At 55.5% G+C, this 14290-nt stretch overlaps 1 protein-coding gene across 50 annotated transcripts in view; it reads right to left on the minus strand.

Annotated features, from left to right (window-relative positions):
- Window positions 1-830: 830 nt before the first annotated feature.
- Window positions 831-14290, minus strand: part of LOC103791316 (myosin-9) — a 40496-nt gene continuing 27036 nt past the window's right edge. For 13 of the 50 annotated variants that reach the window (XM_078342513.1, XM_078342487.1, XM_078342346.1 and 10 more), the window contains 18 exons: window positions 13832-13984; window positions 12530-12757; window positions 11561-11764; window positions 11206-11415; window positions 10752-10904; window positions 9349-9477; window positions 8503-8628; window positions 7561-7758; window positions 7206-7415; window positions 6754-6904; window positions 6171-6268; window positions 5320-5446; window positions 4466-4555; window positions 3502-4135; window positions 3147-3356; window positions 2693-2845; window positions 2111-2208; window positions 831-1521 (listed from right to left, as the gene is read on the minus strand). In XM_078342513.1, coding sequence (XP_078198639.1) covers window positions 6782-6904; window positions 7206-7415; window positions 7561-7758; window positions 8503-8628; window positions 9349-9477; window positions 10752-10904; window positions 11206-11415; window positions 11561-11764; window positions 12530-12748 — 1572 coding nt within the window. In that variant the 5' untranslated portion in view covers window positions 12749-12757; window positions 13832-13984 and the 3' untranslated portion in view covers window positions 831-1521; window positions 2111-2208; window positions 2693-2845; ... (4 more) ...; window positions 6171-6268; window positions 6754-6781. The remainder of the gene's footprint in view (window positions 1522-2110; window positions 2209-2692; window positions 2846-3146; window positions 3357-3501; window positions 4136-4465; window positions 4556-5319; window positions 5447-6170; window positions 6269-6753; window positions 6905-7205; window positions 7416-7560; window positions 7759-8502; window positions 8629-9348; window positions 9478-10751; window positions 10905-11205; window positions 11416-11560; window positions 11765-12529; window positions 12758-13831; window positions 13985-14290) is intronic. The other 37 variants (XM_078342517.1, XM_078342496.1, XM_078342510.1 and 34 more) reach the window with 9 other exon arrangements.

Here is a 14290-nt window from a genome sequence, read left to right on the forward strand (position 1 = left end):
CTTTGTCAGTCCTATGAAGAGCTTCCAATCCCCACTGGGCATCCGCAGCACCGGGCTGCACCTCCATAGAGCAGGTGTGTTCTTCAGAGTAGGAAAGATCCTGCATGTTAGGGCCTGGGCCCATTTTGTGCCTCTATCCCTAACGAAGCTCAGCGTGCTGCACTTAGTAGGTGCTCAGAACTGAAATGAACCAGGGTTTCTTTTTTATCCCAGATGGAGTTTTGCTCACATTGCTCAGGCTGGAGTTTAATGGCACAATCTTGGCTCACTGCAATTCTCCTGCCTCAGCCTCCCAGTACCTGGGATGACAGGCACCTGCCACCACCACATCCAGATTTTTTTTTAGACAGAGTCTGGCTCTGTTGCCAGGCTGGAGTACAGTGGCATGATCTTGGTTCACTGCAACCTCCAACTCGCTGGTTAGACTGATTCTCCTGCCTCAGCCTCCTGAGTAGCTGGGATTACAGGCACACACCACACCCAGCTAATTTTTGTATTAATAGAGACAGGGTTTCACCATGTGGGCCAGGATGGTCTCAAACTCTTGACCTCAGGTGATCCACCTTTCTAGGCCTCCCAAGGTGCTGGGATTATAGGCGTGAGCCACCATGCCAGCCTTAAACCAAGGTTTCTAAGATACTCTTAGCCTCCTCAGATCTGGCCCGGCCCACCTTTCCACCTTTCCTTTTCTGCGCAACTGCCCACAGCTAGCCCAGCCTACGCAACAGCCAGTCTGGCTCCCTCACAATGCAGAGCTGGCACTGGCCACAGGAGCGAGGCCCAGTCCCATCCGGGGCCCCCCTGCCACAGACAAATGCTACAGACACAGCTGGTAGCACATGGCACTGTTTACTGTGGTGTTCGGTGGAAAACATCTGTAGACCAGCTTACTGCAGTGGTGACCGCTGCCACACATGCTCAGAAATTTTTATTATATAAAACGGGGGAGGGCGGGAGTTCCACCCGCTCCTTTGTGACAGCAACTGGGACCTGAATTCAGAGCTTTGTAGACATATGCAGTTTTCATATTGCTTCATGATTTGAGAGTTTGTTTCCTTTTTTAAAAAAAATGCCTTCTTGCCGTAAGGCTCAATGCAGCATACAGAAAACGGTTAGGAATACAGGTAAATTCGGCAACCAGTGTAGACCCGTGAGGACAAGCTACTCTCTTCTAAAGAAAGGCAGTGAGAAAGCCTCAGGATTTTATTAAAAGAAAACCTTTTTTTCTGCTTTCAAGAATATCTGTGCAGGTGGCAGATTTTTAACCATGCTGAATCAACTGTGCAGGTAAACTACCCTCGGGCCTGAAGAAAGATGGGATGCGGGTAAGAGGCACGTTCACAGCAGTCCCAAGGTCAAGGGAGGTGTGCGGCAGGGTCTGGGAAGAAGAGGCTGCAGTGTCCGCATGTCCATCTGAGGCTGCAGGAGAGGAGGCTTATTTGGAGGTTTGGCCTCATCTCCATCTGCTTTGCCATCCACCTCGTCTGAGCATTCGTTGGGGCAAACGGCAGGTCCCCACGCCTGGGGGCAGAGGCAGAGGCAGAGTCAGTGGGGCCTGGCCAGGGAGGCCACAGCACAGCACACAAATCCCACAGCAAATTCGAGAGGGAAATCAGGCGCCTGGCTGCTCCTGATTTCCCTCTCGAATTTGGATTTGGGAGCCACAGCTCAGCTAAACAGGTCCGCTCTCAAAACAATCTTCCCACAGAATATTTAGTGGTCAGACATCTTCATACACAACAGCAGCACACAGAGTTCAGGCGAACAGAAACAGTTACAACAGGAAACGCAGAAAAGTGTAAAATGCCACCTTTTGATCCAACTCGTAAAACAGGTGACACCACAGTGGGTACACAGGTGAACCACAGCCGGTGCACAGACAGGGACCTACTACCACACGGCAGAAAATTCACATCCAAAACTGACTACTGGTGCTTAAAAAAAGGCCCCATGAAGGCTAGGCATGGTGGTGCATGCTTGTAATCCCAGCACTTTGGGAGGCCGAGGCTGTGAGATCATGAGGTCAGGAGTTTGAGAGCACCCTGGCCAACAGAGTGAACTGCCATCTCTACTAAAAATACGAAAATTAGTCAGGCATGGGGACACGCACCTATAATCCCAGCTACTCCGGAGGCTGAGGCAGGAGAATCGCCTGAACCCAAGAGGCAGAGGTTGTGGTGACACAAGATCGTGCCACTGCACGCCAGCCTGCGCAAAACAGCAAGACTCTGACTCAAATGTGTTTTTAACCTACAGTTATTCTTGCTACATGATATGACATATCAGAGCTGTTTTTATGTGTTCATTATTCTTCAATTATTGGTGAGGTGAAAATTTCCAAGTACGTATCCCACACTCTAGGCTGCTTCTCGGAACCATCACGCCGGAGCCCAGAAGGCTGGAGCGTCAGGACGCGGCTGATGCTGGAGTCTGCACTGGGTGAGGCCTTCTGAACTCCCCCATGCCTGGGCCTGCACTTGCCTGTTTGCTTCTGTGTTTCATGTACTCAGCCATGCACCGTTCTGCAAGTTTGCTGTTGGACTATTGTTTCCACTCACCTCTGAGCCTGTGTCTCCATTAGTGAGATGAGGCTGGAAGCACCCAGGACCTTCCCAAGAGGCGCCACCCTGCCAGGCTCCCGCCCCAGAGCCCTCGCATGTAGCTGGCTCAGCTGGGGACTGCCCGCCCTTACCCGCCACTTCCACAGCTGCTCGATGACTTCATCCCAGTTCTTGTTGGCCGAGTCGATGCGCGCCTCCAGGTCAATCTCCAGCTTCTTCCTGGCTGCCACTGCCATGGAGTGCCTCTTCCTCTCATCCTCCAGCTCTGCCTCCATCTCCCGCACCTGGAGGAAGAAACACCGACAGCTTGGGAAGCTGGACCCACTCAGAGACCCTGCTCTGGCTCTGAACCCAGGTGCCTCTGCAGGATCTGCGGGGCCTCCGGAAGCCAGTGGGCATTACTGACTCAAAAAACTCTAAGAAGGTGAGTCGCTGACCCGAGGGACAGGGGACCGGACAGGAGGGACAGGGGAGGGGAGGTGTGGTCCAGGGCCCTAACACAATCCAGGTGGAAGGAGGAAATGGAAGCCTGGGTGAAGCCAGGGCAACCCTGGCCACCGTGGGGTAGCAGGAGCCCACGCACACCTGTCTGACCAGCTGCTGCTGCTTCTCCTCACTCTGCTCGTCCCGGCCCTGCAGGTCCCGCTCGAACTGGATCTTCATGGCCTGCAGGTTGACCTCCAGCTGCAGATTGGCGTTTTCAGTGTCCTGCAGCTCATCCTCCAGCTCCTCCAGCTGGGTCTTCAACTCCTCCACCTGCTGCTCCAGAAGCCGCCTGGACTTCAGCTCATGGATCTGAGCCCCAGAGAGCCCAAGTCAGGAGCAAAGAGACTGGCAGGGACCTGGGTCTGCTAGACCCGGAACGTGTGTATGCGTTGACCCTCTGTGATGACCCCGCTCGGGCCCCTCCCAAGGCCCAGCTGCCAGGCCCGGTACTCACACTCTTGCCCTTGGAGCTCATGTCCATCTCCAAGCGGAACTGCTTGTTGAGCCGCTCCGGCTCTACTTTCTGCTCCATGGCTTCCTTCAGGGCCCGGGCCAGTGACAGCGCCTTGGTCTCCTTCTCTCGGGCCTCGGCCTCGGCCCGGTCACGCTCCTCTGCATACTTGGCAGAGATGGTCTTCTCCTCTGCCAGGAGCTGGGAAAGAGAGGGGCACCATGAGGCTCAGCTCCACAGGCTCCGAGCTACAGCCCCCAGCAGGGCAGAGCAGCTGGGCCCAAGCTAATTTTTGTATCCTTAGTAGAGATGGGGTTTCACCATGTTGGCCAGGCTGCTCTTGAACTCTTGACCTGGTGATCCGCCCACCTCGGCTTCCCAAAGTTCTGGGCTTATAGGCATATAATCCCATGCCCAGTCAAGAGTGCATTCTTTGGAGTATACAGGCCCCACAGTCTGCAGAAACTCAACCCCACTACCAGAGCACAACAACCAGAGACAACACAAGAACGACAGTGTGTGTGTGCATTCGATGCAGCTTTCTCCCCAAAACGCAGTGGGCTGGACCTGGCCGCCAGTTCCATGCTCGATGTCTATCCCGCCCCGGTGTTCACATCTCCCTCAGCTTCCCGCAGATCTTTTAGAATAAGGAAGCAATATGGATGCACAAATAAATGGTTTAAATGACAGGAAAACCAGTTCATTATAGAAAATCTGAAAAAAAACGTGAAAACCCAGAAAGGAAAAGTTCCTCCTCAACCCACTGCATGAAGACACCCTCTTCCGCTGGCCTTCTCCCCAAGCCCCTCAACAAGCCAGAGACTAGGGGTCCTCTAAGTGCTGGCCCCGCACGACCCCTCCCGGGCAAGGTCTCGGGGGAGCCCAAGGTTTCTCTGATGAGGCCCTCGCCTTGGGCTGAGTGCCGGAAGGAGAGAAAATGCAAAGGATGGGGTGGATGGCTACACACCTGGTCAAACTTCTGCTTCCCCAGGTCCACAAGCAGCTCATCCCGCTCCTGCTGGGCCTGGCGCTTGGCACGCTCCGTGGCTGCCAGTTCCTGCCACAGAGATCCAGAATGTGACCTGAAGGCAGCCACAGCCCCACAAGACCATCCTTCCCAGCCCTGGGCACCCTCCTCTCAAGCCCTTCCCCAGCCCCACCTCCCCAGAAAGCTCTTCCTCCAGGATTCCTCTAGCTCACAGGGCTGGTGCCCCCCTAAAGTCACAGCTTAAAACCATTGTATGTTTATAAAACTCAACTACATTTAAGTGCTAGGAATCAAGCCAGGTGCCAGGGTGTGTTGATGACTAACAAGTGTCCTGGCCTAAGCAGGGCAGACCACTTGGACAGAGCTGCTCACTGCTGCCCCGGCCCCGTTCTGGGTAGCCAGAGCCCAGAGTCAGCTCTGGAGCCTGCAGGCAGGAGACGGCTACACCCTGGACACAGTCACACCCGGCAAGTCACACTGCAGGGCACCCTCTAGACCCAGGAAACACTTCAGGACTGGCTCAGGTGCGACATGGACAGGGCAGCCATGGGGATGCTGAGACCCTCCCTCCCCAGAACACGGTCACGGCAGGAGGTGGTGGCGGCCACGAAGCCTCATCTGATGTGAGGCATTTCACTCACACAATCTCATCATACCAGGGAGGCCCACTATGTAATGGAACCCTGGAGGGAATCCTTTTGTAATGTGAGAGCTGTCCCCAGCCAATTCCTGGAGCTGAGTCGGACCCTAGCCCTGCCCTCTGCTGAAAGCCCTGTGCTGCCACCTGCTGGCTGCAGGGCAGCAGTGCCACTCTCCACTGCCACGCCACCCACCTCGTGCAAGTGGATCATCTCGGCCTCCACCCCCTTCAGGTTCCTCTCATTCTCTATGGCCTGGGCCAGGATCTCCTCTCGAGGCGCGGGTGTCATCCAGCTCACGCATGCAGTGTTTAACCTGGGCCTGGGGCAGGCACAGAGGCTTGGCACCCCACCGAGGGCCTTGGCCCTCAGCCCTCCACCCCCACCCTCGAGCGTCATCTCACACACAGGGATGGCTGTGCTCTGCTTGATATTTAACCACCCATGGTGACAGGGAGAAAAAGCAACTGAGGACAAAAATCTGCATCCCACTTCATAACTCACACTTTGACAGTGTTGGTCACTGTGGACGCAAGCCCAGGCTGAGCTTCATTCTCCACTTCTGTCCCCTCTGTGGGCCGGAGACCAGTGCCCACGGTGCCACCCCTAATGCGCACCCGCCGCTTTAAACCAGTGCCCAGCCTGGCAGGTGTCCCCACCACAGGCAGGAAACACCTTTCCTTTTGTTACCCACCTCCTATTTGTTTTAATGCTAAAGATTTTTGTCAAATACTCTTTTTTTCCATTTGCAGATAACTCCAAAAACAGATTCCCCAAGCCAAAGTGCACGACTGGGTGTTTGCAGCCAGTTTACAGCAGCAGAACATGCCAACAGCAGAGTATCTGTGCCCCACAACCTTGCCCACAGTTAGCTTTTACAGATTTTTTTTTGCCCAGGCACAGCAGCTCACGCCTGTAATCCCAGCACTATGGGAGGCTGAGGCTGTCAGATCACGAGGTCAGGAGTTTGAGACCACCCTGGCCAACACAGTGAACCGCCATCTCTACTAAAAATACGAAAATTAGCCAGGCATGGGAACACGCACCTATAATCCCAGCTACTCGGGAAGCTGAGGCAGGAGAATCGCCTGAACCCAAGAGGCAGAGGTTCTGGTGACACAAGATTGTGCCACTGCATTCCAGCCTGGGCAAAAGAGCAAGACACTGACTCAAATGTATTTTAAACCTATGGTTTTTCTTGCTACATGATATGACATATCAGAGCTGCTTTTAATGTGTTCATTATTCTTCAATTATTGGTGAGGTGAAAATTTCCAAGTATGTATCCCACACTCTAGGCTGCTTCTCGGAACCATCACGCCAGAGGCCAGAAGGCTGGAGCGTCAGGACGTGGCTGATGCTGGAGTCTGCACTGGGTGAGGCCTTCTGAACTCCCCCATGCCTGGGCCTGCACTTGCCTGTTTGCTTCTGTGTTTCATGTACTCAGCCATGCACCGTTCTGCAAGTTTGCTGTTGGACTATTGTTTCCACTCACTTCTGAGCCTGTGTCTCCATTAGTAAGATGGGGCTGGAGGCACCCAGGATCTTCCCAAGAGGCGGCACCCTGCCAGGTTCCCGCCCCAGAGCCCTCACATGTAGCTGGCTCAGCTGGGCACCACCCACCCTTACCCGCCACTTCCGCAGCGGCTTGATGGCTTCATCGGTTCTTGTTGGCCGAGTCGATGCGCGCCTCCAGGTCAATCTCCAGCTTCTTCCAGGCGGCCACTGCCATGGAGTGCCTCTTCCTCTCATCCTCCAGCTCTGCCTCCATCTCCCACACCTGGAGGAAGGAACACTGACAGCTTGGGAAGCTGGACCCACTCAGAGACCCTGCTCTGGCTCTGAACCCAGGTGCCTCTGCAGGATCTGCGGGGCCTCCGGAAGCCAGTGGGCATTACTGACTCGAAGAACTCTAAGAAGGTGAGTCACTGACCCGAAGGACAGGGGACCGGACAGGAGGGACATGGGAGGGGAGGTGTGGTCCAGGGCCCTAACACAATCCAGGTGGAAGGAGGAAATGGAAGCCTGGGTGAAGCCAGGGCAACCCTGGCCACCGTGGGGTAGCAGGAGCCCACACACACCTGTCTGACCAGCTGCTGCTGCTTCTCCTCACTCTGCTCATCCCGGCCCTGCAGGTCCCGCTCGAACTGGATCTTCATGGCCTGCAGGTTGACCTCCAGCTGCAGATTGGCGTTTTCAGTGTCCTGCAGCTCATCCTCCAGCTCCTCCAGCTGGGTCTTCAACTCCTCCACCTGCTGCTCCAGAAGCCGCCTGGACTTCAGCTCATGGACCTGAGCCCCAGAAAGCCCAAGTCAGGAGCAAAGAGACTGGCAGGGACCTGGGTCTGCTAGACCCGGAACGTGTGTATGCGTTGACCCTCTGTGATGACCCCGCTCGGGCCCCTCCCAAGGCCTGGCTGCCAGGCCCGGCACTCACGCTCTTGCCCTTGGAGCTCATGAGGTCCATCTCCACGCGGAACTGCTTGAGCCGCTCCGGCTCCACTTTCTGCTCCATGGCTTCCTTCAGGGCCCGGGCCAGCGACAGCACCTTGGTCTCCTTCTCTCGGGCCTCGGCCTCGGCCCGGTCACGCTCCTCTGCATACTTGGCAGAGATGGTCTTCTCCTCTGCCAGGAGCTGGGAAAGAGAGGGGCACCATGAGGCTCAGCCCCACAGGCTCCGAGCTACAGCCCCCAGCAGGGCAGAGCAGCTGGGCCCAAGCTAATTTTTGTATTCTTAGTAGAGATGGGGTTTCACCATGTTGGCCAGGCTGCTCTCGAACTCTTGACCTGGTGATCCGCCCACCTCGGCTTCCCAAAGTTCTGGGCTTATAGGCATATAATCCCATGCCCAGTCAAGAGTGCATTCTTTGGAGTATACAGGCCCCACAGTCTCTGCAGAAACTCAACCCCACTACCACAGCGCAACCAGAGACGACACAAGAACGACAGTGTGTGTGCGTTTGATGCAGTTTTCTCCCCAAAACGCAGCGGGCTGGACCCGGCCGCCGCAGTTCCATGCTCAATGTCTATGCCGCCCCAGTGTTCACATCTCCCTCAGCTTCCCGCAGATCTTTTGGAATGAGGAAGCAATATGGATGCACAAATAAATGGCTTAAATGACAGGAAAACCAGTTCATTATAGAAAATCTGAAAAAAACATGAAAACCCAGAAAGGAAAAGTTCCTCCTCAACCCACTGCATGAAGACACCCTCTTCCGCTGGCCTTCTCCCCAAGTGCTGGTCCTCTAAGTGCTGGCCCCGCACGACCCCTCCCGGGCAAGGTCTCGAGGGAGGCCAGGGTTTCTCTGATGAGGCCCTCGCCTTGGGCTGAGTGCCGGAAGGAGAGAAAATGCAAAGGATGGGGTGGATGGCTACACACCTGGTCAAACTTCTTCTGGTTCTTCTGTAGGTGGCACACTATCTGGCGCTGGTGGTCCAGGTCCACGAGCAGGTCGTCCCGCTCCTGCTGGGCCTGGTGCTTGGCACGCTCCGTGGCTGCCAGTTCCTGCCACAGAGATCCAGAATGTGACCTGAAGGCAGCCACAGCCCCACAAGACCATCCTTCCCAGCCCTGGGCACCCTCCTCTCAAGCCCTTCCCCAGCCCCACCTCCCCAGAAAGCTCTTCCTCCAGGATTCCTCTAGCTCACAGGGCTGGTGCCCCCCTAAAGTCATAGTTGAAAAGCATTGTATGTTCATAAAACTGAACTACATTTAAGTGCTAGGAATCAAGCCAGGTGCCAGGGTGTGTTGATGACTAACAAGTGTCCTGGCCTAAGCAGGGCAGACCACGTGGACAGAGCCGCTCACTGCTGCCCTGCTGCTCAGGGTAGCCAGAGTCTGGAGTCAGCTCCGGAGCCTGCAGGCAGGAGACGACTACACCCTGGACGCAGTCACACCCGGCAAGTCACACTGCAGGGCACCCTCTAGACCCAGGAAACACTTCAGGACTGGCTCAGGTGCGACATGGACAGGGCAGCTATGGGGATGCTGAGACCCTCCATCGGTCACGGCAGGTGGTGGCAGCCACGGAGCCTCATCTGATGTGAGGCATTTCACTCACACAATCTCATCATACCAGGGAGGCCCACTATGTAATGGAACCCTGGAGGGAATCCTTTTGTAACAGGAGAGCTGAGTCAGACCCTAGCCCTCTGCTGAAAGCCCTGTGCTGCGACCTGCTAGCTGCAGGGCAGCAGTGCCACTCTCCACTGCCATCCCACCCACCTCGTGCAAGTGGATCATTTCAGCCTCCACACTCTTCAGGTTCCTCTCATTCTCTTTGGCCTGGGCCAGGATCTCCTCGCGAGAGGCACGGGTGTCGTCCAGCTCACGCATGCAGTGTTTAACCTGGGCCTGGGGCAGGGACAGAGGCTTGGCACCCCACCCAGGTCCTTGGCCCTCGGCCCTCCACCCCCACCCTCGAGCGTCATCTCGCACACAGGGATGGCTGTACTCTGCTCGATATTTAACCAACCATGGTGACAGGGAGAAAAAGCAACTGAGGACAAAAATCTGTGTCCCACTTCATAACTCACACTTTGACAGTGTTGGTCACTGTGGACGCAAGCCCAGGCTGAGCTTCATTCTCCACTTCTGTCCCCTCTGTGGGCCGGAGACCAGTGCCCACGGTGCCACCCCTAATGCGCACCCGCCGCTTTAAACCAGTGCCCAGCCTGGCAGGTGTCCCCACCACAGGCAGGAAACACCTTTCCTTTTGTTACCCACCTCCCATTTGTTTTAATGCTAAAGATTTTTGTCAAATACTCTTTTTTTCCATTTGCAGATAACTCCAAAAACAGATTCCCCAAGCCAAAGTGCACGACTGGGTGTTTGCAGCCAGTCCACAGCAGCAGAACATGCCAACAGCAGGGTATCTGTGCCCCACAACGTTGCCCACAGTTAGCTTTTACAGATTTTTTTTTGCCCAGGCACAGCAGCTCACGCCTGTAATCCCAGCACTATGGGAGGCTGAGGCTGTCAGATCACGAGGTCAGGAGTTTGAGACCACCCTGGCCAACACAGTGAACCGCCATCTCTACTAAAAATACGAAAATTAGCCAGGTATGGGAACACACACCTATAATCCCAGCTACTCGGGAGGCTGAGGCAGGAGAATCGCCTGAACCCAAGAGGCAGAGGTTCTGGTGACACAAGATTGTGCCACTGCACTCCAGCCTGGGCAAAAGAGCAAGACACTGACTCAAATGTATTTTAAACCTAGGGTTATTCTTGCTACATGATATGACATATCAGAGCTGTTTTTAATGTGTTCATTATTCTTCAATTATTGGTGAGGTGAAAATTTCCAAGTATGTATCCCACACTCTAGGCTGCTTCTCGGAACCATCACACCGGAGCCCAGAAGGCTGGAGCGTCAGGACGCGGCTGATGCTGGAGTCTGCACTGGGTGAGACCTTCTGAACTCCCCCATGCCTAGGCCTGCACTTGCCTGTTTGCTTCTGTGTTTCATGTACTCAGCCATGCACCGTTCTGCAAGTTTGCTGTTGGACTATTGTTTCCACTCACCTCTGAGCCTGTCTCCATTAGTGAGATGGGGCTGGAAGCACCCAGAACCTCCCCAGTGCCCTCGCATGTAGCTGGCACAGCTGGGGACTGCCCGCCCTTACCCGCCACTTCCGCATCTGCTCGACGGCTTCATCCTGGTTCTTGTTGGCCGAGTCGATGCGCGCCTCCAGGTCAATCTCCAGCTTCTTCCAGGCGGCCACTGCCATGGAGTGACTCTTCCTCTCATCCTCCAGCTCTGCCTTTATGTCCCACACCTGGAGGAAGGAACACTGACAGCTTGGGAAGCTGGACCCACTCAGAGACCCTGCTCTGGCTCTGAACCCAGGTGTCTCTGCAGGATCTGCGGGGCCTCCGGAAGCCAGTGGGCATTACTGACTCGAAGAACTCTAAGAAGGTGAGTCGCTGACCCAATGGTCAGGGGACTGGACAGGAGGGACAGGGGACGGGAGGCGAGGTCCAGGGCCCTAACACAATCCAGGTAGAAGGAGGAAATGGAAGCCTGGGTGAAGCCAGGGCAACCCTGGCCACCGTGGGGTAGCAGGAGCCCACACACACCTGTGTGACCAGCTGCTGCACCTTCTCCTCACTCTGCTCGTCCCGGCCCTGCAGGTCCTGCTCGAACTGGATCTTCATGGCCTGCAGGTTGACCTCCAGCTGCAGATTGGCATTTTCAGTGTCCTGCAGCTCATCCTCCATCTCCTCCAGGGCGATCTTCATCTCCTCCACCTGCTGCTCCAGAGCCCACTTGGACTTCAGCTCATAAACCTGAGCCCCAGAGAGCCCAAGTCAGGAGCAAAGGGACTGGCAGGGACCTGGGTCTGCTAGACCCGAAAGGTGTGTATGCATTGACCCTCTGTGATGACCCCGCTCGGGCCCCTTCCAAGACCTGGCTGCCAGGCCCAGCACTCACGCTCTTGCCCTTGGAGCTCAGGAAGTGCTCTATTTCAATGCGGATCTGCTTGTTGAGCTGCTCCAGCTCCGTCTTCTTCTCCATGGCTTCCTCCAGGGCCCGGGCCAGCGACAGCACCTTGGTCTCCTTCTCTCGGGCCTCGGCCTCGGCCCGGTCACGCTCCTCTGCATACTTGGCAGAGATGGTCTTCTGCTCTGCCAGGAGCTGGGAAAGAGAGGGGCATCATGAGGCTCAGCCCCACAGGCTCCGAGCTACAGCCCCCAGCAGGGCAGAGCAGCTGGGCCCAAGCTAATTTTTGTATTCTTAGTAGAGATGGGTTTCACCATGTTGGCCAGGCTGCTCTCGAACTCTTGACCTGGTGATCCGCCCACCTTGGCTTCCCAAAGTTCTGAGCTTATAGGCATATAAGAATGCCCAGTCAAGAGTGCATTCTTTAGGGTATACAGGCCCCACAGTCTCTGCAGAAACCCAACCCCACTACCACAGCGCAACAACCAGAGACAATACAAGAACGACAGTGTGTGTGTGCGTTTGATGCAGCTTTCTCCCCAAAACGCAGCGGGCTGGACCCGGCCGCCACAGTTCCATGCTCGATGTCTATCCCGCCCTGGTGTTCACATCTCCCTCACCTTCCCTCAGATCTTTTGGAATAAGGAAGCAATATGGATGCACAAATAAATGGTTTAGATGATGGGAAAACCAATTCATTATAGAAAATCTGAAAAAACGTGAAAACCCAGAAAGGAAAAGTTCCTCCTCAACCCACTGCATGAAGAGACCCTCTTCCGCTGGCCTTCTCCCCAAGCCCCTCAACAAGCCAGAGACTAGGGGTCCTGTAAGTGCTGGCCCCGCATGACCCCTCTCGGGCAAGGTCTTGAGGGAGCCCAGGGTTTCTCTGATGAGGTCCTCGCCTTGGGCTGAGTGCCAGAAGGAGAGAAAATGCAAAAGATGGGGTGGATGGCTACACACCTGGTCAAACTTCTTCTGCTTCTCCTCCAGGTGGCACACCATGTGACGCTGGTTGTCCAGGTCCACAAGCAGGTCGTCCAGCTCCTGCTGCAGACATGTCTTGGTATTCTCCAGCTTGTCCTTGTGCCCCTGGCTCAGGCCCTTCAGGTCCTTCCGGAGCTGCCTCTTCACCTCCTCTGAGGTTTCCAGGCACCCCACACTGTCCTCAATCTTCGTCATGTCGGCCACCTGGGCAGGAGCAAGGAATAAGCAGATGCCTGAGATGGCACCTGCTCAGGTGACACACCTGTCCCTGGGACAGCTGGGAGCCTGCCTGCCACACTGTGAAAGGGGCACCAGGGATCCGCCCAGTTATGAAACTGCCTCCCCCAGTCACTTCCCTCTCCATGGGGGCAAGACAAATGGAGTTTCTGCAGAAAGGCATCCATCTAGTGTGTGAAGCTGCGGGGAGGCTGACTCCTAGGCCCGCTGAGGGGATTCCAAGCCCTCATCCACACCAAGCCTCTCGCTCTGGGGGACCACCCCCAGAGAGCAAGGCCAGTGCCCTGTGGGGGTGTACACGGGGTCCCCATAACTCAGCCCTTGCATCTGCAGATAAACCTGCAACCACATGCGCTCGAAGGCAACTCCTACCCTGACTTTGGAATGAACTCCCAGCCCATCTGGAGGTGGATCAGGCCTTCTGGCCTGCCACGTGGAGGCCTAAAATAGGATCTACGACAGGGACCCTGACATTAGTCTATGGACCCCTTGACATTCTATAGAGAGGACTAGGGACTCCTTCTCATGACAATGTTTTAACAGGCATGAAATAAACATAAGGAATCACCCAGGCAACCAGTATAGAGAAATGCAGTTGCCATCACTCAGGAAGCCACGTGACCCCAGGTAGCACATCAGATAGCAAACTCAGTGCAGGCCTGGCAATCACGAGGCCAAGGAGCTGAGCCATGACCCTAACAGGGTAACTGGCCATTTCTCCAGGTGACAAGGGCACAGGGACTGCCAGCACCATGGCTTGTGGCTATGTTCATAATGGAAGCAGTGCTACATTGTAGCTAGACTGGTGAACATAAAGTATAAAATAGCAGTGAAAATAGTGGTGTCCCCCATCTAGGTCCACAGACCCCTGGATTCCTCTCTTATGGCCTCAGGCTAAGAGCACTGATGTGGGACAGCAGGGGGGAGGGGGGCTTCCCTGGAAAAGAGCAATAGGCTGGCTCAGCAGCAGTCTGTCCTGCAGTGCCCAGGCCAGCAGCTCTCCAGCCTGTAGCATCTGGCCAGTTCCCTGGGCCTCCAAACCTGGGCATGGAGGGTGGCAATCTGCTTCTCAAGGTTGTGCGTGGCCTCCTTCTCCTTCTCCAGCTGTTCCCAGAAGGAATTCTTCTCATCCTCCACCTGCTTGAGGTTGGTGCTCAGGCCCAGCTTCTGCCGGTTCTCCTCCTGCAGCAGCTCCTAATCCCAGGATGAGATAAATGCGGGTGCTCAGGAGAGTAGTTTCTGAACCCCAGGGACCCCACACCCTGGAGAAGAGGGAGGAGCCGGTTCTGCTGATTCACGGGATGACCACATAAGGACCTGGTGGGAGTTGGGAGAACACAGAGACCGCGCCCCCAGGGTGAAAAGGAGCATGGGCAATCTGATGGGCTCTAGAGCTAATAGGCAGAGGGGCCTTCCAGGAGGAGTCCACCTTCCGGGAACCTGGTTTTTCATGGGATATTGAGCAAGTCCATGTTGGCTGCTAAATACAAAATTATTTTT

Source organism: Callithrix jacchus, chromosome 1 (assembly GCF_049354715.1).
Source record: "Callithrix jacchus isolate 240 chromosome 1, calJac240_pri, whole genome shotgun sequence".
NCBI classification, from domain to species: Eukaryota; Metazoa; Chordata; class Mammalia; order Primates; family Cebidae; genus Callithrix; species Callithrix jacchus.